Source organism: Epinephelus fuscoguttatus, linkage group LG11 (genome assembly GCF_011397635.1).
Source record: "Epinephelus fuscoguttatus linkage group LG11, E.fuscoguttatus.final_Chr_v1".
In the NCBI taxonomy this organism is placed as follows: Eukaryota; Metazoa; Chordata; class Actinopteri; order Perciformes; family Serranidae; genus Epinephelus; species Epinephelus fuscoguttatus.
In genome coordinates, this window is record NC_064762.1 from 31,348,907 (window position 1) to 31,374,935 (window position 26,029).

General features: G+C 38.9%; 1 protein-coding gene across 1 annotated transcript in view; it reads left to right on the plus strand.

Annotated features, from left to right (window-relative positions):
- Nucleotides 1–26,029, plus strand: part of LOC125896928 (serine/threonine-protein kinase D3-like) — a 61,237-nt gene that overhangs the window by 5,051 nt on the left and 30,157 nt on the right. Inside the window, exon 4 of the mRNA XM_049589910.1 lies at nt 25,240–25,378. Coding sequence (XP_049445867.1) covers nt 25,240–25,378 — 139 coding nt within the window. The remainder of the gene's footprint in view (nt 1–25,239; nt 25,379–26,029) is intronic.

Sequence of the window (26,029 nt, forward strand, 5' to 3'; positions counted from 1 at the left end):
ATGAAATGTGTGTCCATAGAGGGGTTTACCATTTTGTAGTTGTGACGAGTTACTGCAAAGCCAGTATGACTTAACATCTCGAAACTACGAGAAAAGATGTTAGAGTTACGAGATCTCAAAGTCAGAATTATGTGTAAATGCCGAATTTTTTTCAGGTGTGTGATCTGTTTGTTTAAGATTCACACTGACCAGTTAACTGTGTGCTGGACGCAGAGTTTTGTTAAACCTGGTCTAACCTTTCCTTAAACATGTAGTTCAGGCAGCTGCTCTCAGCTCCATTTTATCTCTCGCCATCTACTGGTTTTCACTTCTCACACTGAACACACCACCTGCATTCACTGCTCTAAATGCATTTCTCAGCCCTCCACCAACACACACACACACACACACACCCACACACACACAACACACAACACACAACACACACTTTGCAGCAAACCAAAGAGGTTCATCTGCTTTGCAGTGCATTGCAACAGAAAGATTGTGCCCCTCATTTGAACTACTTCTGGTTAATCCCTTTGGCTGTTACATTGATTCATTGACTGATTATTGGGACACTTTTGGTGTCACACACTGTACTTTCACTTGTTGTCTCTTTTCCCTGGCAGATGAATAGTCATTTTAAAGGGAATGTCACTTTCTGGTTGGTTTTGCTGTGCCAGTGCTCTTCACTTCCTGTTTCATAGCTGTGGGTTGTGTGTTGTAGTAGCAGCAGGGCGGTCAGTCTGTTTTACTGTGTATGATGAAAGTAAACTGTCTCATTGATAAACTTGGCAGATTTAATCATCAAATCTATTTCACGGAACAGAGATGTCTAAAATTCAAATGAAGATTCATTTTAGAAGAAGTGAAATTATCTGAGAGCTGGACTTCAGGTGGTGAAACCTAAGTGAGAATTTGGGGTTTTCCTGTTCACTTCAATTCATCTGTGTACTACAGTCCAGCATCTTGTTGTGGATAGAGGAACTGTGACACTCAGGTGTGGTGGCTGCTTCTGGGCAAGTAGTCATGATTGTAGTATTAGTGTGTGGCGAGTGAAAGTCGTGTGATGGAATATCAGCATTTTGATTGGCTTTTGCACATGTGAAGGTTCATCTCAAATAGGGCTGCAGCTAACACATGCCTCCGCGCCAGAGATAGCCATGGTTGGAGGTGTTATGTTTTTAGGTTGTCCATCTGTCCCATTCTCTTTAATGTAATATCCCAAGAACACCTTGTAGGGAAGTTCTTCAAATTTGGCACATCTGTCCACTTGGCCTCAAGGATGACCTCGATAGATTTTGGTGGTCTAAAGACACTGTGACCTTGTGTCTGTCTCATTTTCGTGAATGCAACATCTTGAAAACACCTTTGGCAATTTGGCAAAAACATTTACTGGACTCAACGATGAACTGATTAGAATTTGGTGGTCAGAGGTCAAGGGTCACTGTGACCTTGCATCCACCTTGTAAACATGATATCTCAAAGACACAGTGATGGAATTTCTTCAAATTTGGAACAACTGTCCAGTTTGACTCAAAGAAGAACTGATTAGAATTTGGTGGTCAAAGGTCAAAGGTCACTGTGACCTCATCCATTTCATTCTTGTAAACGTGATATCTCAAGAATGCCTTGAGGGAATTTCTTCAAATGTGGCACAAATGTTCACATGGACCCAACAATGTTATTGCTTAGAATTAAGTTTTTTTGCCAAACCGCGCTAATTTACACACTAATTATAACAAATCTGCATACACATGTCTAATAGGATATAATGATGAGGTGATGATATTATACATCCAAAAGGTCAAAGGTCAGCTTCAGTGTGACATCATAATATTATGCATAAAATACTTTTCTGGCATCATATCTCAGGAACAGAAGGGGAGACATTTGGTCAGATACTGAACTGGTGACCCTGATCTCGGGTGCCCACCTTAAAACTGCTGATTGTATAGATCTTCTGTGCTGCTGCAGGGAAGGTGTGTGTGGGGCGTCCATGTTTTCACAGACATGGATGTAAAATGTAACTGTAACTTGAATGGAGTGCAGAGGCATACAATTACAAGGCAGTAATTCTAGTTTTCATAACTGATTAATCTAAGGAGTATTTTCTTCATTTACAATGAATCGTTTGATCTGTAAAATGTCAATAAATTGTGAAAAAAGTCAGAGATCATCTTTAAATGTCCAAAACTCAAAGATATTCAGTTTATAAAGATATAAAAAAACAGAGAAGGAAGCCCGTCCTCATATTTAAGGAGCTGCAACCATAGAATGTTTGGAGATTTTGTTTAAAAATTAACTTCCCAATCTTGCCAAAAAGGTTGAGAACCACTGGTTTAACCTTTAACAATGCAGTGTTTCCCTTAACCTTAACATGGTGGGGGTAGCCCAGCTCGCTTTGCCTATCAATAAGGAATTACTGAGTTCATTTTTTTTATATTAAGTAAATAATGGATATAGATATTTGGAAATGAATTTAACATTTGAAAAAAAAGTCCTTTAATCATGTTGTAAAGTTCAGTTACTGTGTCTCTGAATGTTGTTGTAGCATGGCAAGTTGCAGCAAGACACACTTTCAAGAACTGTACAATGTCTGACAGAAAGCCAAAGCCTTCTCCTAGTCCTTATCAAGACAGTTGATTTTGGGGAAATGCTGCAATATGTTGTATTTTATAAACTTAGCATGTGTTCTTTATTCAAAGTCTTTATAGGAGTAATTATCAACCAAAGCTGTACTGGAGTCGTTTTTCTCTAAAGTGTAGTGGAAACAGAGAAATAATGTAGCACACGTTTGGACATGATGTCGCGCTTAATATGTGTGTACACCTACTTGTTTTCTGAACCGATCTAAGACTCGGAGCAGAAACCCGAGCAGGAACTTCCAGCAGGAGGTCACGGTGGAACTGGATTCCAGTTTAGTTTGCCTACAAAGTGACATCATCACTGGAATTTTATTTTTCCTGCTTTTGTGTCCACATCATGGAGCCGCGAGGTTTGTCTGTGGGTGGATAGAAGCGTCAGGTCTGATTTACTGCTATTACATCACCTCTCCACTGCAATGTATGTGTGTGTGTGTGTGTGTAATAAGACGGGGGGGTAAGGATGTAGGGAAGTTCCCCTCCCCTGTAGGTTGCCACACTAACCACACTGTGCACACACATGCACAAGCACATAGCAGTTTGCTAACACGTTAGCTGGAACAACTGTATAAAGTGATAACATCAGGACAGTGTGTCTGACACTTCCTCAGGTGGCCAAAATCAATGAATACAGCTTTATTGCAGACCTTTTGTCTTTAAACAATATATAGAATATATAGATAATATATTCTCAGTAAGCTTTTCCCATTTTAAGGATTGTTGTGATTTATTTTTTTTAAGGTGTGTTGACAACAAGTAAAACATTTCAAAGCTGGCAGAATAAAATTAAAAATATTTACACTAGATAAAATCAGTGTTTTTTTTTTTTTAATTTCATATGTTTCAACTACTTATGCAATTTATCTTTTTACAGATTTTTTTTTCTTTAAATTTGCAAATTTTCAACATTATTGTACAAACCTTCAAAAAGTGTATTGATGTGATTCATTATTTTGTGTAGAATTGTACTGATACCGATACCAGTATCGGAAATGCCTCAGATACTACCTAAAATGTGGTATCGGGTATCGGTGAGTACAGCCTATGACCAATCCGATACCACGTAATGCCTCATGTCATTACACATATGCATGCTACAGGCAAATGAAACGGAAAAGGAGCGGAGTTTAAAAAGCATTCTACTGTAGCCTCTTTTTTACCAGATTGTGTGGCTGCACTTTAACCTTTGTCTTGATCTGTGTCAACACTAGATAATATTAATAAGAAAAAAGTTTTATGGCACTCAGTCTACTATTATGTGTTCATTTCTTAATATTTTACATAGAGTTTTAGGAGTTGACACATACAACGATTCATATCCCATCCATTTTTATTTTACGTGCTGGTATCGGATCGGTACTCGGTATCGGCAGATACCTAAGGTTTAAGGGATCGGAATCGGTATCGGGAAGGAAAAAGTGGTATCGGTACATCTCTAATTTTGTGAGCCTAAAACATTTGATTATCCAGTGAGAAATGTGTTCTCCTTTTAAATGGTGAAATAACAGTAACTAATGCATGTTGTAATAATGTTTTGTAACGTTACTTTACCTCAGATCCCCAGATAGTTTTCATTCAAGCTTGTGATCTCTCTCAGAAAAATATAACTGTGTAATATAAAGTAAAAGTGTTACACTGTGAACAAATTATTGCCCATATTATAGAGGTTCAGTATTTAATCAAATTACATTTTAAGATGGGAATAAATGATTAAGGAGATCTAAAAATGTGCAAATAATCAGTGTAAAAAGTTAAGGAAAGACATACATTTAAGATCAATAAAACAAATAATACAATGATAAATAATATGAATCACATATTCCATGTGCTCCTGAACCATCAGTTAAAGCATAAAAGCAGCATCATCTCTCTCCGTCCTCTACTCCACTGGTTTCCATGGCTACCAAGGCCAGACGGTGGTTCAGGTAGAGAGGTGAATGATGGTGGCAGAAAGAGAGAAAGCGATGTCAGTGTTGCTGTATGGATGCTCGACATGCTTACAGAACTTTTTATAAACATAGATAATGTTTATTTGTCACTGTGAGGGAACTGGTTTGCAGCATAATCACAACGTCATTTCATCACAACATCAGTAGTCACCAATAGATACACATACCCATACCATAAAGGTCACCAGTATTGTTTAGCTAAGTCAAGACTGGAGCTAAATTTTGTTGTTTTTAAAAGGAAATTAATCACTAATTCACTTTGTTCATGAGCTGAGATAAAATAGTGCAAATGAATGAATTAAGAGGAAAAGTTACACCCACATTATTCAGGCTGAACTTTTTGCTAGCTTTCTCTGGACCTGACTTTAATGGAGGTGTGAAGTTTTCAGTCAAAAGCATCCATTAGCATGTACCTGCCATCCTGCTTGATTTTCAAGGACACACGGTAAATGGGTTTCTATCTGTCTCCATGTTTCTCTCGCCCTCTCTCTGACCAATTTACTAAATAACTACCAGGGCTGGTGTGTTTAAAATGTATAAGAAATGTTTGTAGATTGTCCTAGACTGTGACTTTTTTCAACATTAAGCAATTTCTAATAGTGACTCTTCAGTGAGTGACGGCTGCGTGTTATAAAATTAGAACTACAATAATATCCTTCCAAAATTCAATCTCTGAATCAGCCAGTGGTAGACCTCAAAAGGTGACATCATGGCAGCATTACATCAGTAATCAAAGCTTTATATTATGTAACATCAGCATGCTAACATGCTCACAGTGGCTATTTTAACATGCTAATGTTTAGCAGGTAGAATGTTAACCATGTTCACCATCTTAGTTAGGTGTGTTAGGGTGTATGAATTGAACCTTGTTGTGCAATATTATGGCATTAGTGTAGAAACATTTCGGACTGAGATTTACGTCTGAGAGGTTTACATACCAGGGATGTGCGCTATTAGTTGACTAGTTGGTTAAATGTTGCCACTCGCAAAGTGCCATACATTTCAGAGCTATAAAATACAATTTGGTCATTGAAAAATGTGATTAATGATTTTTAAATGCTCTCATAATATATACAGTATTTTTCAGACAGTGCATACCCTTATAGATTAAAATGTGTTGTGAGTGTTTTCTTACTTTTAGACCAGGTGACTACTCTAAGTTTAAACTTTGTTTAAATGTCAGGGAATTTAGACATCAGAAACATCACTAATACATACAAGACCATTATGTGGTTAAAACATCCTTTAAAAGGACTGGGAATTGAATAGAACAACTGATTCGGAATCTGAATTTTACTGCACAATTAGTGGGGAAAAAAAAAAACTGTAACGTGCCCTGTTTGTTTTCAACTTCTTTATTACATTTGACGACTGATCAAATTCCTTTTTCTTCCATATTTTTATTTACTCTCAGTGTGTTCAGTATTAATAAAATATATGTTTCTGTACTGATGTACAGGATGTTTTTCAAAAGGTCAGATAAGATATAACTTCAATCGTCTTCTTTAGTGCAATAAATGTTAAATAATCTGCAGAGAAAAAGTGAATAACAAAAAATGGGAATACAACTATTTTTAATCATACTTAAAACCACTGAGGATGTATGAAACTGGACTATGTTAATGACAATGATGACAAAAATATAATTAAAAAAAAAAATAAAAAGGACAAAAGGAAACATCCAACGTCCAACGTGGTGTTATGAGTTTTAATATGTAATTTAATGTTAAGTGAGCAGGTTTAATCCGGTCTTTTATTTTCTTTATATAAGAAGTTGAATTAACATCCATTAACAGCGTCTGTCTGACTTTCACCTCTGTTTTAACTTTTTAAAATCCCAGCTTATCTTTTCCATTTATCGCCTCATTACGACAGAAAAAAATTCTCAGAAAAGCACCAAGTTTCCAGATGATCCTGAACATCACACACATCTGCTGTCTGAAACTAAATTGTGTTATAAAATCACTTTTTGTCTCTTTATGTTCTGTGTCCTGCTCTCACTCCTCTACACGGTCAAGGATCTCATGGGTGAATGAGTGAATAATCATTTACAAAGTCTTAACGAGTCTCAAGCTGCAGTCACTCTGATGGCCGATATAAGCAGTTACAGGAAACTTTGAACTGCATTTACTTACATTTACAAATGAATGAAATTCCCCAAACTTCCCTCCAAACCAGTAATTTTATGCCACAGTATGTTTGTGTCAAAAACTAATTTTATTTCCTCTAGTGAGAGGAATGATGGAGTTATTCTGTTAGCTAAACAATACATGAATTCACTCATAAAACCATAAACCCAAACAAACTATAACAAATTTCATAAAGATACATTAAGATTTAAATTACCTTGTTTATTCCTGCAAACCATGGAAATGTTAAATTTGTATGTACATTTGTACGTAGCACGTCAAAGTTTCCAATGTGTATAGTTCTGATTACATGTACAGTACAGGCCAAAAGTTTGGACACACCTTCTCATTCAATGCGTTTTCTTTATTTTCATGACTATTTACATTGTAGATTCTCACTGAAGGCATCAAAACTATGAATGAACACATGTGGAGTTATGTACTTAACAAAAAAAGGTGAAATAACTGAAAACATGTTTTATATTCTAGTTTCTTCAAAATAGCCACCCTTTGCTCTGATTACTGCTTTGCACACTCTTGGCATTCTCTCCATGAGCTTCAAGAGGTAGTCACCTGAAATGGTTTCCACTTCACAGGTGTGCCTTATCAGGGTTAATTAGTGGAATTTCTTGCTTTATCAATGGGGTTGGGACCATCAGTTGTGTTGTGCAGAAGTCAGGTTAATACACAGCCGACAGCCCTATTGGACAACTGTTAAAATTCATATTATGGCAAGAACCAATCAGCTAACTAAAGAAAAACGAGTGGCCATCATTACTTTAAGAAATGAAGGTCAGTCAGTCCAGAAAATTGCAAAAACTTTAAACGTGTCCCCAAGTGGAGTCGCAAAAACCATCAAGCGCTACAACGAAACTGGCACACATGAGGACCGACCCAGGAAAGGAAGACCAAGAGTCACCTCTGCTTCTGAGGATAAGTTCATCTGAGTCACCAGCCTCAGAAATCGCAAGTTAACAGCAGCTCAGATCAGAGACCAGATGAATGCCACACAGAGTTCTAGCAGCAGACCCATCTCTAGAACAACTGTTAAGAGGAGACTGCGAATCAGGCCTTCATGGTCAAATAGCTGCTAGGAAACCACTGCTAAGGAGAGGCAACAAGCAGAAGAGATTTGTTTGGGCCAAGAAACACAAGGAATGGACATTAGACCAGTGGAAATCTGTGCTTTGGTCTGATGAGTCCAAATTTGAGATCTTTGGTTCCAACCGTGTCTTTGTGAGACGAGAAAGGTGAACGGATGGATTCCACATGCCTGGTTCCCACTGTGAAGCATGGAGGGGGAGGAGGTGTGATGGTGTGGGGGTGTTTTGCTGGTGACACTGTTGGGGATTTATTCAAAATTGAAGGCACACTGAACCAGCATGGCTACCACAGCATCCTGCAGCGACATGCCATCCCATCCGGTTTGCGTTTAGTTGGACGTTGGTTTATTTATCAACAGGACAATGACCCCAAACACACCTCCAGGCTGTGTAAGGGCTATTTGACCAAGAAGGAGAGTGATGGAGTGCTGCGGCAGATGACCTGGCCTCCACAGTCACCGGACCTGAACCCAATCGAGATGGTTTGGGGTGAGCTGGACCGCAGAGTGAAGGCAAAGGGGCCAACAAGTGCTAAACACCTCTGGGAACTCCTTCAAGACTGTTGGAAAACCATTTCAGGTGACTACCTCTTGAAGCTCATGGAGAGAATGCCAAGAGTGTGCAAAGCAGTAATCAGAGCAAAGGGTGGCTATTTTGAAGAAACTAGAATATAAAACATGTTTTCAGTTATTTCACCTTTTTTTGTTAAGTACATAACTCCACATGTGTTCATTCATAGTTTTGATGCCTTCAGTGAGAATCTACAATGTAAATAGTCATGAAAATAAAGAAAACGCATTGAATGAGAAGGTGTGTCCAAACTTTTGGCCTGTACTGTATATGAGCTGACTTTGTGACGGGGATATGGAGGGGATAGATGGCGTGGCACCAAGGCCTGACAGTTGCCAAGCTGCAGACCACTACAGACCACTGTTAGAGACCCAAAAAAATTACAAAACTACTTGTTCTTTAGTCATCGCTGCATTTCCAATGGCTTTGTTGCCACCAGACATGGATGTGTTTTTGTGACCTGTAGCTGTAGCCCCTTTTACACTGCCAGATCTTCCGTGAATGTTGGGCCGTTTGCCGGCACACTGCGAGTGTTTAGACACACAGAGCCAGATTGGTGAGTTGATGGTGCCCAATTTTCCGCCTCGTAGGGTAGACATATGTTAAGACACTGACACAGTGTTTTCGGTGCCGAAAACACTGTGTTTTCGGTGCTTTTCAACCACCAAACGTGGGTGTGTTTCGGCGATCTGTCACTGTGTTAGAAGTGGCTTTTTAGACACCAAAAGTGGGTGTTTATTAGTAACCTGTCACTCTGCTTCAGCTGGGGATATGTGTTGTGAAGTTAGGTTGTTTTTTTACTGAGACATCGCTGCATTTCCAGTTGGGATTTTGCCTTTTAACCCAAGCATTTTAAGCCAAAACATGTCTCTTTTTCTAACTATAACCAAGTGTTTTTTTGTGCCCTAACCTAGCAAACATGGAGTGTTGCTGAAACGTAATGATTCAACATATCATTATACATTACAACACACATTACATTACACTACATTATAACACACAAATGTAATCTATCTGTGGTTTGCAGAAATGTACAATGCCAGCATTTATTTATCTGGAGATTGGGTTGTTTCAGAAGAAAGATTGAAATGATTTTCCTCCACTGGCAGGTTTTTCTCCACTACCTTTGAGAAAATAATGGTTAAGGACAAACAGTCTTTGCAATTTTGAATCGCAGCAGTGTAGAAGTCACATTTGAAATACATCCAACTGACACGCTGGCACGCAGCACTTGAATGTCAAAATATAAATGACCTGCTTCACCTGTTCTTACTGTACCTGTCGATCTGATAAGAAACAGGAAGTGGGTTAGTTTCCGTCTCACTGATGTGATCTAATCAAGAACAGGAAGTAGGTCTGGTCTTAATATTAACTTTGCTGCGTGTGACGGGTCGAATCTAATACGGACATCTAACACTTATTTGCATCCACATTGTCATGTGAGGTGACATAATTTAAACGGGTCACCAGGAGTCTCTGCTGTGGAACCTTGAATTTAATGTGTCATGAACGTAATGAGTGTTGAAAAAAGTATGTTTTGTTTTTTAAAAAGCAGAAACACTACCAGAGTTTTCTTTACAAATTTGTTTCTTATAATCAAAAACTTTTCTTTCATTAAAAAAAGTAAAACTATTACCAGATTCATGTTAAGCTTTCTCATCCTGTTGTATTCTGGACAAAAAAATTCTTAACATAAGAAATTAGACAAGTGTGCCAGTGGTGGAAAAAGTATTCAGATCCTGTACTCAAGTAAAAGTACTAACACTACACTGGTAACATTTTCCACAACAAGTAAAAGTCATGCATTATTCTTCACTAAAGTAAAAGTATGTAAGTATTCATCTAAATGTACTCCAAGTCTGAAAAGTAAAAGTATTCATTGTGCTGTGTGTGTGTGTGTGTGTGTGTGTGTGTGTGTGTGTGTGTGTGTGTGTGTTTCTCTGTAACTCTGTAAGTACTGATGTTTTAGACGGCTGTCTTCCTGTGGTTGACCATGTGACCTCTGAGGTCACAGTGAGCGGGTGAGGTCATCACTTCCTACATCAACAGCTCAGTCTGACCTCACAGGCTTCAGTTCAGTTCTTTACTTTTGCATTTTATTAGCAGTATCACTTTTTATTTTTATCCAGAGTATCTCATGATGAGGTCAACAATTAGGAGAACTTTTTTTCTGATTAAGAAATTACGTTTTTTAATCGGGTGTCCACTAAAGTTAAATTGTTTTTTAATCATTAACTTAATTCAAACAACAATAAATGTTTTTTATGAAATCATTTAAAAATGGAAACTGCAGAAATCTTTTTTGAAGTTTTAAAAGTTTTTACATTTAAGAAAAATCTGTCTTCTAGGCGAAATAGAAAATAATGTGACATGGATGGAGGCTTCTCCATTATTTGTTTGTTAGATCAAGAAGAGTTAAAGACATTACGTTTTTGACCACCAGACAGATGGTGATGGTAGCAGTCAAAGACACAGTGTGCCAAGAAAGGTGGAGAGGAAAAAGGAAGGCAAGCTAGCAAACCAAAATATTCAGTGCTGTTTTATGAGGAAGGAAATATATGTTAGTATATATATATATATATATATATATATATATATAGACCTGAGAGGTTCACACATCTTTATCTGTTGTAGAGAGACTTTAGTGTGCTGGTCACAGACTATTAAAATCAGTAATTTTGATCTGATTAAAATATTTCTGTAGTGAGTTTTGCTTTGACTTTACATCAGAGTTTCCCGAGTTGGTGTCAAACATGTTGGGAACATCTTTTATTTCTCAGTTAAACTCAATGAAAAGATGAACAGATGGAGCAGAGGTGGATTTGAACAGGGTGGACTTGTCTTTCCTTCAGCTGGAGTTTGCAGAGCATTTGTGTTCTTCCTCTGTGATTTTTCGAGCAGAAGATGTGTTTTTAGTTTTGGTTCCCTGTTCTGCCTCCAAGTATTGGTTCAACTGACGTTTGCAATACTTCATCATAACAGCAACCTTAAAGGAAAACAGTGGTTTTGATTTTTGCCAGCATGATGTCAGGGTTTGTGTGTCTGTAGTGCCACTAAATGTGTTAACCTTGTTTTTTGATCTTTCACACTAAACTTTATCAATTAAAACATCACAGCTCAAACCAGTGCGGTCACATTTCTGAAAACACACAGCCTCTGTAACTCTGAACTGGTGGAGCTTTTGTCTGTGTGCTGCTACTGAATGAATCCAGAGGAAACACTGAGGTCATTTTAACACACACACACACACACACACACACACACACACACACACACACACACACACACACACACACACACTAACACACACACAGAACAGTATCTGAGGAGGGAGGATGTTGTTGTGGTCACAGTGACAGATGTAGAACATAAAACACTTTGTGTGCATGTTTGTGTGTGCGTGTTGGTGTGTGCGTTTGTGGAGGGCAGTGATTTATTCAGTGTGTATCATCTGACAGTGCTGCCGTAACACCGAAAAGGCAATCTCTTGTCTTCTTCTGTAGGTCAGCGGGTAGAGAGAGGCACTATAGTTCAATCCCCTGTGCTTTTTGAAGGCATCTTGATCCAGACTAAAATATCTCATCGATTATTGAATTGCCATGAAATTTTGCTTACACATTCATGTTCCCCAGAGGATGAATCCTACTGACTTTGGTGATCCTCTGACTTTCATCTAATGACATCATCATGTCAAATTTTTACTTTGTTTCATACTTTGTGTATGACCCAATACCTGTAAAATGAATGACTATTTCCCATTAGCCCAAGTTGTACGCTGTGTTTACTGCTAATTAGCAGTTGTTGGCATGCTAACCTGCTAAACTAAGATGGTGAACATGGTAAATATTAAGCCTGATTAATATCAGCATGTTAGCATTGTCACTTCTTCTGCAGTTACCTGTCTTATTCTGTCTTTTTTTAGGAGACATAATTTCTAGAAAATTCTTGAAACAAGTTTATTTCTGTGAGAAAAAATGTTGAAAAGTTTTAAAGGCACCGGCTGATTTTTTTCACTTGTTTCAGTGAGATAAGGTTTTTAGAACCCAGTTTTGTGTGAAATAAGATGTTTTTGTGGAGTAACTGAATTAAGGTTTTTAAATAAATGAGCATGTTTGGGGACAGAAAAAATAAATTGAAGGGAATAAGTAAGGTTGTCACTTTCTTTCACTAGCCAAACACCCATTAACCGGTAAATACCCAGTTAATTTTTAAGGAAAAAAAACAAACACAAAATGAAGTGAAATATAAGAGGCCTTGTGTTTGGTCTGGCGCTTCACTGGCTCAGTAAGTGTTAGCACTGCATTTCAAAACCATTTAGCATTGTTAACTATGTTAGCATCACTAGCTGTGCTGACACTGCTAACGGTGCTGACAGAGCTTACAAGGGGTTTGAGGCTCAAAATTGAGCTGCATGTTCACTGGAGCGACTTGAGGGAAGAGCAGAGGATGGACACAAGCATTTCCGAAGCAGCACTGTTTGGTCAGGATGGCGTTAACGGCAATAATCTCCAAATGAGCGGCACAACTGGCTAGCTCCCACCCGACCTGACTGGTTGAAAGTGCAGTGGAAACCATAGGGTGGGCAGTGAGCACTATGTTCCTGCATGTCAGCATGGCTAGACAGCTCTCTGTCTGCAACCAGATTTGTGTGGTGCACAGTGCAGTAAACTGAAGAGTAGCAAAATTAATCTGTAGACCGCCATGTTTAACCAGACAAATATATTCAACAGTAAACCGCTGACATTCAAAGGAACAAGTTAAGTAATTACAGGGGTAGTAATCACCAAATGGGGGTGTTCAAATCAGTATTGAGTGCATAAATTACTTAACTGAGAGCATGGTTTATCTAAAACGGTCCCATCCAGCACATGCTCTGTCTCAAAGATTCACAGTTAATCTAACAGTAGATTAACTAGGTGGCCAAAGTAACAATGAACCGAAGAATAAAGAGGTCAGAGATGACGCTGACGTCTTGGGAGGACAGCAGAAGAGGGACCAAGAGAAAGTAACAGCACATGAAAACAGAGTGAAATCTTTTTTTATTGCTTGAATATGAAGTGAGTAATTTTGCATGACTCTTAAACCAATTAAAATCTCACCGTTTGTGAAATACTTACTTTTCTGTATTGGTGAAAAACAAGTAGAGCTTCAAGTGTGTGTTTTTATTCATGGCACTCAGCACTGATTTCAGTCCCTTTTGACAAGTGGATGAATGAAACTCCCACGCACTCTTCTCACACTGACAACCTTGACCCACTCAGCGCTGCTTCCTGTTGTTTCCTGAGTGAGGTGACGGAGCAAGCGGATGCAGGGAATCAGACACACACGGCTGTTTACCTTCATATTTCCCATCAGTCCCTTTTAGCGTTGTCCCTCCAGGCTGATTGCACGCGTATGTCGAAAGAGTTGAAGAGTTTTATTGGAGCTGAAAGGCTCTTACCGTTCCGCGGCGGAAGGCAGCAGCTGTTTTATCTGTTTGTGCTCTCCTCATCGCTGCCGGTTCAGATGGTTTTATAACCTGCTGTCAGATGTCAGAGGAAATATGACATGATAAAATGCTGTTTGTTTAAATACATGTTCAGAATTTGAAACTCTTAATCTCTCTTAATCTTACTGTCCTTGCAGAGTACATGTACTGAAACAACAAAATTCAGTGAACCTAAAGTGCTAAAAGCAGTCTGCAGTGCACAGTAATGTAAAGAATAAATTCATAGAATAAACAGTAGAGACATGAATATCCTAAGGTACATACAGTACAACAAAAGAATAAATTGCAGGTGTGAGTACAAGTAATGGCCATAGTGAGGCAAAAAAATGATGAGCCAAAACATTAAAACCACTGACAGGTGACGTGAACAACACTGATCATCTCGTAACAATGCAATGTTCTGTTGGGAAACCTCGGGTTCTGACATTCATGTGGTCACCACCAGACACGCTCCACCCACCTAAACAGCAGTGCAGACCAGGTACCCCTCCTTATGACAGCACCACTCCCCAGTAGTTGTGCCCCTGAGCAGGACAATGCACCATGCCACACCACAAAAACTGCTCATGAATGGCCTGAGGAAGGTGACAGAGACCTCAAGGCGTTGACCTGGCCTCCAAATTTTCTCCTCTATCATCACGCTGTAACCTGTGACAGGCTGTTATGATATGGTAACGATCGCACATTCACATATATGTAGTTTTTTGTTGAGCTGTAAGCGGCACGTAGGTTTATATTACCAAAGATTTAATCACTTGGCAACACCGACTGCCGTGTGTGCACAGCGAGAGAGGAGAGGGAGGGATGTTGTGCTGCTGTCGGAGGAGCTGCTGAATGAGTTCCCTCTGAGTGGTAAGTCACTGAAAGAGTCTGAGAAGTCAGGGGTTGTTCATAAAACATTCAGGACGCCCCAGTTTGTTCCACACTACTGAAGCTGCTCCTCTTTTTGGAACCACCGCGGAGTCAGTAATGATTTCACTTTCAGCCGTGCTTGTTGTTGCCGTCGGTAACAGTATGACTGTCAATATGTCAACAAGCCGAAATATTGCAAGTATCACAGTATGAATTATTCATAACATATTAAAAAATATACCGGTATTATCGTAAATGGGATGATATGGCACACCCCTATGTGTGTATATATAGTTGGGATCACATTCAGAGTGTTTTGATTAACGATAGAAACACTGACAAAATCCATGTAAACTTTTCAGGGCATCACAACTGGAGCATGACACGGTTTACAAAACATTATCATCCATCAGTGTGGATGCTCACATTGTTAGCGTTATAGTGATTGATGTAGTTATTGCTCATATCAACTTGATGTGACTACAAGAATATTTTGGAAGTTCTTTTCCTCCCTTGCATTTCATCACATATAAGAACTGTTTGCACATGGGGTAAGAAATATAAATCATGCTTTAACATAACCTTCATGAAGCAGTTTTGTTTCATATGTGTGTGTGTGTCTTTGTGGACTCGATGCTGAGGGTGCTGTCGTCCCTTTTAGAACCAGGATTATTGGTCTCCATGAACACTTAGTCTCTCTGATGACATGAGTGCTTCGCAGATTAAGAGGTGATGGATATCCCCCACCCCAGCTTGATAAAAACATGGCCTAAAGTTAGAGACATCTCTGCCTCCCTGCTCCAACTCCTGCAGCAGGGTCAAAGGTCACAGCAGGGCCTGGAGGTTTTGGCCTTTGTGACCCTTACAACCAGTAGAAGACTGAAGGGGTCGTCAAAAATGTGGCTTCAGTTTGTTGAGGGTAGTCAGAAGAGGTTGAGAATGTGAAAGGGATTGTGTGTGTCTGTGGGTGTGTGTGTGTGTGTGTGTGTGTGTGTGTGTGTGGAGGTTAAGCCTGGTTAATGGAGGATTAACCATAAAGAGGGGATCAGTGTGTATTAAACACACACTCTTGTCCATTAACTGGACTCTTGCTGCGTTTCTCTGCTCACCTCAGAGAATGCAGCAGCTCTAACGAATGCATCGTCATGGCAGTTGAACAGAAGTGTTTTACTTCTGGTTCAGACCTCGCCCAGTCCTCGTGAAGGGTGTTTTTTTCAGCTTCCTGCTAAGTCCTGGTTTCATAGCTGCTGCAGAATGAGAGGGTTAGAGAATGGTTTGTCCCCATGCTTTTTCTTTACTTATTTTTTCATTTATTTGTTTTTAATCAGACTAAAAGAGATGGTGTTATACTTAAACAAAGAGACAATTTCTTTCTAATGTTAAATGATAGGATAGTAAAAGTACACTGAAGGCAAAATTACTACAAAGATACACAAAACAACCACAAAGAGAAGTTTAACAACCCCAAAGAGACATAAAACAACCACAAAGAGAAGAAAATGACTACAAAAGAGGCACAGAACAACCACAAGAGATGCTCAACAGCCACAAAGAAATGCATTATGACATGAAAGGCAAAACAACCACAAAGACATGCAAAACAACCACAGAGAAATACAAAATGACTACATTTTGTGACTGCAGAGAGAAACAGTACAACCACAAAGAAACAATGTGCCCACAGACATGCTAAACGGACCATAAAGAAACACAAAAAAACTACATAGAGACACAAAATGACCATATATGAACAACTGCATAAATACATTTAATAATCAGAAAGCAATTCAAATTGACCAAAAAGAGACACTACACGACCACAAAGAGAAGCTAAACAACCTCAATGAGAAGCTAAACAACCACAAAGAGAAAGTGACCACAAAGAGCAGCTAAAAGACCTCAAATACAGGCTAAACGTCCATAAAAAGGTCCTAAACAACTACAAAGAGAAGCTATATTCACAGACAGAAATGACCACCCAGAGAGGCTAAATGACCATACAGAGAGGCTAAACGACCACCCAGAGAGGCTAAATGACCAAACAGAGAGGCTAAACGACCACACAGAGAAACTGACCACAAATAGAAGCTAAACAACCTCAAAGAGATGCTAAACAACCACAAAGAGAAACTGACCACAAAGAGCAGCTAAAAGACCTCAAATAGAGGCTGAACGACCATAAAAAGGTCCTAAACTACTACAAAGAGAAGCTATATTCACAGACAGAAATGACCACACAGAGAGGCTAAATGACCATACACAGAGGCTAAACGACCACACAGAGAGGCTAAATGACCACACAGAGGCTAAGTGACCACAAAGAATAGCTAATTGACCACAGAGAAAAGCAAAACGACCACAGAGTCAAGCTAAATGACCACAAAGACAGGCTAAACAATTTCAAAGAGATGCTAAACGACGACAAAGAATAGCTAATTGATCACAAAAAGAGAAAGCTAAATGACCACAAAGAGAGGCTAAACAACCACACAGAGAGGCTAAATGATCACAAAGAGAGGCTGAACAACCACACAGAGAGGCTAAGCGACCACAAAGAATAGCTAATTGACCACAGACAGAAGCTAAACGACCACAGAGAAAAGCTAAACAACCACAAAGAGAGTCTAAACGACCTTAAAGAGATGCTAAACGTCCACAAAGAATAGCTAATTGACCACAAAGAGAGGCTAAACGACCACACAGAGAGGCTAAATGACCACAGAGAGATGCTAAATGACCACAAAGACACACAAAATGACCACAAAGAGATGCCAAATGACAACAAAGACACACAATTGACCAAGAAAAAAAGTCACAAACATAGGCAAAATTATCCAAATATGATGCTAAACAGCCACAAAGAGCAGAAAACAACCACAAAAACAAGTTTAACGACCACAAAGACACAAAACAGCCACAAAGAGACTCTAAATGACCATGGAGAAACACTAAATAACTACAAGGAGATGCTTAACAACCACTTGGACATACAAAATGACCATAAAGAGACGCTAAACTGCCACAAAGCCGTACAAAATCACCACTAAATAACCACAAAGAGAAGAAAAACACTGCAAACAGCCATGTTTGTTGTTGTTGGGCGTCTTTTTCAGTTTGGGTGTCTTAGGCCTTACTTTGACGGGTTAGGGGACTTGTACATGAGTGTGCCAGGGGGCCTATTGTCTTATAATCCATTTATGGGCTTTAGTTTGAATGAGGATATTGTCACAGGTTGGCAAAATTGCTGAGAGAACACTTCCACAACAGAAATAAACCGGTGACGGCTCGCTCTTTCCTTTAGGATCAGACTGTTCCCAGTGTTTCCGTCTGTCACTGTCTGTTTGTTGGAGTGGTGGTGTGTAGCCACGTGGCTAATGACTGCTGGGTGTCAGTGACAGGACCTCAGCCATAATTCATGATGGACATTCTCTGGGTGTGTGTCTGGTGTACGTCTAATGTGATGTGTGCAGCCTCTGCCCCATCACCTGTCGGTCGGGTTTCCTGCTGGCAGTGTTTTGCTGCAGGATCCATGCTGCATGCTACCTGCACACTGCTAACATCCTGCTAACACAGAGAGGCGCTCAGGGCAGGAAGCTGCTTCACCTGCCTGCCTGTCTGCAGGCTGCAGAGACTGCTGAGCCCCAAATCCAGTATGCACACTTTATCATAACAGCATAGACTGTTCACCACACACACCAAATGCATTCTCTTGACTTCAACGGCAATCATTTACTGACTTTTTTAGAGCATTTTTGTTTTTGATTTATTGACAAAATTAGCAAAAGTGTATGAGATTTAATCTTTTCTCAAACATATTTGGATTTAAATCCAGTTATGTGAATGAAATCCTTACACTGAGCTTTAAACAAGCACCAGACAGTTTAGTTGAGAATTTAAATCTGAGAAAACAGCCTAAAATGTATGATGCATCATACACAGGAAAAAAGTCAAAACAACCAGACCAATGATTTTGAATGTTTTAACAACATTTATTTTACATTATGGACTTAACTATACATTACTCTAGCCATTTTGCAAACCATACTATCGTGTTTTAGTCACATTATACAGAAAATAAAGCGAAAAAGCAGTGCAGACTTTTCAAATAAATCTTCACTTAACAACAGTATTTGAGCCTGCTCATTGACTTTTTAAAATTAAATGATCTACAGCAATAAATGGATCGAAGGTAGAAACTGTTTTTGAAAAATCTGAAACTCTAATGTTTGCATTGAATATGTTCAGCAGTAAAATAAACATACTCTAAGGAGCTAAGACTTGGTATTGCCCTTTAAATCAAGTGGTGTCTCTAGAAGCAGTGTTACAGATAGGTTGGCAACTTTGGTTTTGAAAAAATGATGTCAAAACTCTTCTATCCTCAGCATTCATTTTGCTTTAATTGCACATTCTCACATGTTGATTGTCATACTATCCTGCAAGTTCTCGCCATCATTTGCAGATCAAACGATGTCAAGGGTAAAACCAGGCTCAAATTCTTGTTAAGTGAAGGATTTTTTCTTAACATCACGGTCACATATTTCCTGTTTTAAAATAATTCAAAGTCACTCTGATTCATCATCTGGGGAGCATGAGTGAGCTATGAAATTTGGTGCAGATTCAGTTAATCAAATATTTGAGATAATTATATGGAGCAAAAAGAAACAAACACACAGTCAATGGATAAATAAGAAAAGTTGAATAATTAAGTAAAATAAAAGGGGAATGGATTCATCATGAGATATGGCAAAACTAAATAGGGAAATTGCTGTGTAGCAGTTTTAATACAAAGTGGGAAGAGTCCAAATAAAAAAAAATTCAACTAACAACAGTAATAAGGTGCAAATCCAAAATATATACAATGCCAAAATCAGATTACCAGTATGGATCATAAAATATCATAAAAAATCAACGGATTAACAGAAAAGCCAGAGACATCAGCAACATTTAACAAAGGTTCACCGACAAAACAACTGTCTTATACTAAACACGTTTCCCAAAAATATATGAGATGCTAATGTTATTAGCACAAGCCTATGGAATTTTACATTGTATAAATTAACCTAGCACTGTGCAGAGATTTCTCTCTGCTCATATGAAGGATAAATCTTAAAGTATAAATCCCCAAAGGATAAGTCACACACAAGACTTGAAATGCTATTTTTGTGGAGGCTTTATTGTCTTCACAATTTATTGTTTCTTATCTGTGAAAATAATGTAAATAAAAGCTTTGTTTCCACTGAGGGAAACGGTTTCAGCTCTCAGAAATAGACAGGAGGTCTGTGTCACCCTGACGTGTAGTTACATGTCTGGGGAGCTGCACATCAGGCTTATGTGTAGGGTGCAGCGTAGAGTACGGCAGAGCAATGCAGAGACCACAGCATAGGTAAATTCCACTTATTATAGGACGTAAGGATCAGTTGAGGTGGGTTGCATAGATATGTTGTTCAGTATCAAATATTAAAAAATGATTGATTAAGGGTAGAAGTTGTATTTCCCAAACATCCTTTTCCAGTTTTATTTCATAGGCCAAATTGTTTGGTTTTTAATTTAAGTCTATAGGTAGATTTTTTTCCACTTCTTACCTTAAATCTAGTGTCAGTTCACCTGTGAAAGATGTGTATTCATCAGGCCAGTGTGCACATTTCCTCAACATAACCAAAAGAATATTTAAATAATATTAATTTCTGTAGTGCTCATTGCAAGGGGAATAACTCCTTATATTGCCTGTGTGACCTGGGTAGCTAAGGGAACTGACTCTGATAACTCTGTTTGTACACTTGACCGTCTCTTTATCCATGTTTCACATTATATTTTAAGTTTTATTATCATTTTTACTTGTAGAGACGACTGACTCATTCTCAGTGTGGACGGCAGAGAAGTTGCAGCAGAAAGAAAGGGAGCATTACATCTGACAGGGACAGTGACCCGGACGTGAACCTTCCGTCACATGTTTTTTTAAAAGTTCTTCATAAAGAGGATCCAGCTGCTGGGAAACCCTGGGGAAAAAAAATTGAGCAGCCTCGGGCATTTTAACCAGAAAATCAGAGGTTGTAAATGGTGGTTGGTTGCCTGCAGTGGAAACTGATTGAGCAGCCACATAAAAAAAGACAGTTTTGCTGCTGCCAGTTTCCCAGTGTGGTATTTCACTGAATGTGTTTCATCACACATCATGTGTTCCTCACATGAAACGGTGAGGTAACGGTTAACTTTAGGAACAATGATGATGAAAATGAAAACATGCTGTTCGGATGATGTCTTTATAAAGGCACTTATTACAGAGGTCAAAAGATAGCAGGTTGTTGCAGTGCCTTGTTCAAGAGCTGTGGATTATTCAACTAAATTCAGTCTTTCCAGCTTTTAAAAACAACCTTCAGCTTTACTGATGACTTTTTGATTTGAAATGAATCATGAGTCATGTCTGTAGCGCCACCCTCAGGCCAACTCTCAGCTTTGTCTCATAATATAATTTTCTAAGAAACAAAACAAACATGTTTTCATCTTTTTTAACCCATTTAAGCCCATCGGCAACAATAGTTGCCAAAGTGTATGCTTGTCATTTTCCACTTAAAAATACATTTCTAAATACTATACATGTTTTATATATCAATGATATGTGAGTAGACACCTTAGAAAATCATATTAAGAAAAAAAATTAAGTTTCCACATACTTCCTGTCACATGGCGTTGTTGAGTTCCTGACTCATCTTACTGAGGGCATGGCGACCACAAACCCCCACAAGTAAGGGTGATTTTCATATCATAATAATATTTTTTTTTTGTTGACATATATATATCTACTTAATCATGAAAGTCTCTAGAATCATCCAAACAACATAAATATTGCATTGGATGTATAGTTTTTTCTGTATGCAATTATTTGTCCAAGCGGCAACTATTGTTGCTGGTAGGCACATACCTTGTCAGTAGATAATAATGTTAGCTAACATTACCAACATTGCAAAGGGCTAATATTTGGTAACAATACAGTGTTTGATAGTGTTAGCTTTAACATTTGGTAACCAACATTACTAGTGTTTGGTAGCTAGCGCTAGCTAACTAGCTAGCTAGCCATTAGCGCTGACTGTGTTGCACTGTGTGGTAGATTAGAAGGACTGAATGATGTCAAATACAGGGAGAACATCTTTAACACTATTGTACATGAACAGGGATATAGAATTGGAATTGTTTGGTAAAAAATATTCATTTCAAATTGCGTTAATTTCACAAAATGGTGGCCCCCAGTGGCCATGGGAGCAAACTCTTTCGTGTTTTCCACAGAGATAAACCAGGAGGATTAGAGAGGTATACTTTGGCAGAGGTTTTGGACATCCTGGATGCAGATGATCCCTCTGCAAAAATCACAAGCATTTCAGTTGTGCCATAGTCTGAGAATCGTGCCTGCAAAACAGACTGTGACAGCGATTTTTTTGATGATGATGATGTGACCTCTGATCCCAAACGCCTACCATCGAGGCTGCTCAAAGGAGACTGCTTTGTGTCTGATGGTGACATGCAACTACCCATCACTGATGATGGACAAGAACCTGAGTAGCTATGTTTCCATCCAAAAGTGATTCGAATCATTGGGCGCATTAAAAGAAATACGAATCCTGTGTGTTTCCATTAAATGTACGGACTTTGGTAAAAACTACGAACTTGCACAAGTTTTCCGCAGAACCAAAAACAAAACAGGTCTCGCATTCTTCTTCTATGTTTTCTGGCGGTTGGCAACCAGCATGTAAATGCATTACTGCCTTATTAAGGCTAGAAATGTTCTTATTTTGTCCTCCGTCCACACAAGTCTTGTGTTGTTGTTTCCCGCAATGTTTTTGCCTTGTGAGTGAACCGGAAACACCGGAAGCAGTTGGGGTGAAAGTGTGCTATGTCAGACTTAATTCGAACATAACTGTTTCCATCCCCCATTTTGCGAATCAACATTTTTTTCTTACCAACCAAAACCCGACTATAGCGAGTGTATTTTAGTTTGTGCAAATCAGGGGATTTTAATTCGAATTTTGGTGTTTCCAAGTTTTTTGATGACAAAATTTATGAATTAAATTGTTCTCACATTTGTTTTAAATAATAAAAGTCTTTCTCAATAAAGACAGCTGAATTACATGTTGTTTTTTGTGCTCTAATTCACTTTTCACCATTAAAGGGGTAGATACAAGGTATGTGCCCAAAGGCAACTATAGTTGCCGAACATTCAAATGAGATTTTCTAGAACAGAGAGCACAAAATGGAGAAAATAACTTTAGAACATGTTCATATGGGACTCAGTTAACATGATTATATACATAAAAACATTGAGAAAAATTTGGGCACAAATGGGTTAACTTCTCTCTGCCTTTCTTTTTTTAACTAAGGACATAAAATCAAATAAACTGTTCTTTTTTTTAGGTCCAGTGTGTAGGATTTAGGTAGTCTGGAGATCCAGACCCAAATCTAGAAAGATTTAGGGTCTGGCTATGAGTAATGCAAATGGTCCAACTTGAGGGGCAGCACCAAGCATGCATTTGAAAATATCACTGTACGCAATTGGATAACATTACGACCAATCAGAACAATACACGGGGTGACGTATCCAGTGCGCTACCAGCGGAGCTAACTGGTAGATTCGACTCTTGCTGTATCCGGTCGGCAAAACAGTAAAAACGTCCTTCTTGCAAAGGAAAGACTCAAGCGCCGTCTTCTGTTCCTCTTATAGAGAAAAAGCCAAGTCTAACTCGTTCATTGTAGCGGCCAAAGCTGTTTCAAACAACTGGTGGTCATCCGTAGCCATCTTGCAATGTTTACTGACTGATTCCAGACTTCATTGTTGCAACGCTGTCGTCATCTGTTTAGCTCGCCTCTGGCCCACCTATATTAGATACACCGATGTGATTGGTGCAGCTCGGCTACAAGGGCATGGACAATGAGCATCATTACTGATTGCCAGAGTGACTCACTGAGCAAATTCAAATTGTGCTCTCGCGAGAATCCTGGATTTCCAGGTTAGGATTTAGGAGGATATATTGGCAGAATTAAAATATCATGTAAGGAGTATATTTTCCTTAGTGTATAATCACCTGCAAATTAGAACCACCATGTTTTGTTATCTGAGAATGAATTGTCTTATGTAGGGAGCAGATCCTCATCTGTAGGGTCAATCATGTTGCATCGCCATGTTTCTATCAATGGACAAACTATAGGCCATCCGTATCTTAGCGTCGGCTACAGTAGTTCGCAGCCCCTCCATGACCAGCCAAACAGCATTGGAAAAACACTCATTTTTTACACCAAACTGCTTTAGTCAGTGTTTTTACTGTTTTTAATCACCTGGTCCGTTTGTTTTGGAGAAGAGGAGACTTCTGCGGATAATTGGGCTCCCAGCAAAAAAACCTAAATATCTAGATTTTAAGTTATCAGAGAGAAAAGGTGAGCGAACATTAGCAGGTGCTAGGCTACCTGCATGTCTGTGACAAGCCAAACAACGAAGGAGAAACACTGATTTGCTACGTGAAACTGCTTTATTCAGTGTTTATACCAGTTTAAATCACCTGGTCCGCTTATTTGAAAGAGGATGAGACATCAGCGAATGATTGGCCCCTTCAAAAACCCTCTGAACAATGAACATTAAAGGAACTCAAGCCAGGAGTTTAAGCTTTGCATGTGCGAGAAGTTTCAGCTGGTTGCAATCGGCTATCCTCACCGCTATGTGCCACTAAATCCTCTGCACTGCTCCTTTAAGGCGACTTTATAATAAGTTATGATTATGATGGTAAAATTGACTTTATTTGACCACGTAATTCAACACAGAGATCTTTTGATATTGATTATATATTTTATAAGGGAGATATAGCCAAAGTGGCATGATGAATTTATCATAATTGATTAATAATGATCACTCATTTCCCAGAGGATGAATGCTTTTGATTGTTTTGATCTTATGGCCTTTCCACTGCTGCCACAGTATTCTTTTATAATACTGGACAGCATGGAGAATTTATACAATGTCTCTTAAAGTGCTGACAGATTGAACATTTCACTATTCACAGTAGACTGGAGTGTTTTTGCAGTGTTTAATAGTCACAAATAGACAAAGAGTTCCATTTCTACCAGATTATCACCCGCTTTTAATATGTATGGGTAAAAGACTGTTATTGGCAATGCTGCAAATCAATGATCAGGAGTGTTTTATGGTGTTATTGGATTTTTAGATAATTATGCATTAAATTATTTTGATTTGCCTAGTGTATAATATGGTGCACAACCAAAAACAAACCTTCACATCTGTTTTTTTGTTTTGTTTTGTTTTTTGTCAGTTGATTAAACAAAAAAAAACTTAAAAATAATATAAATCGGATAAATACCTTGCAATATAAACATGACACGTACATTATCATTTTCCTCTTCTTTCTCTGTATGTTGTCTGAAACACACATCTTGTTGGTAGCTGCAAAGTTAGTGTTTAAGTTCACTCAGCAGTAGCACTTTAGCCTGAGTCAACATGAATCCCTGATCTCCTCTTCTTCTCTTACTCAGTTCCCTGAATGTGGATTTTTCGGGATGTACGACAAGATCCTGCTCTTTCGCCACGACCTGAGTTCAGACAACATTCTGCAGCGTCTAGCCTCAGCAGAGGAGATTCATGAAGGGGATCTGGTGGAGGTGGTGCTCTCTGGTAAGAATGTAACTCTTATTTTTACTATATATTAATTAATGCTGTCATCAGGAAAACACCCACTAACAGCATCTGAACCTCATCTAGATAGAGATCAGGGGGGTTATGTTGCTGGAGTGTCTAAACCCCAAAATCAAATCTACATTTTGATCAGCAATACTTGTCTCTGGATTTGGTCACCCTCTCTTTAAAATTTCATGTGGCCTGGTAGTGGCTGAGACTTTGAATTTGCCCTCCAGATTTTTGGGATTCAGACTGTTGTAGGGCACAAAAGTAACAATGTCAGTTATGGGTTCAGCAAAGTTTTTCAGTTGGTTGGTTTGTGTGTGTGTGATTGTGCCTGAGGGGAGGGTGTCCAGGATGTGAGGGGTCTCTCTTGATGTTAGAGGCCCGTTTGGGGAGACAGCTCGAGTGAATGTCTCTCAGCTTTGAAACTGGGGAGCTGACATAATGGTGTCTTTTTTTTTTTTTTTTTTGTCATCTTGCTGAAAAACCTCAATTTGGAGGGTCATGTCGCCCTACCCCTCTAGCTCAAAAAGAATCAGGACACCCTACCCATAGATGTGAACACACAAAACAAGAGTAGTGAGGGACCTGGATCTAAGTTAGGGCTAAATGGCGGGGGCAAGGGTTGTATTGGTATTGAGCCGA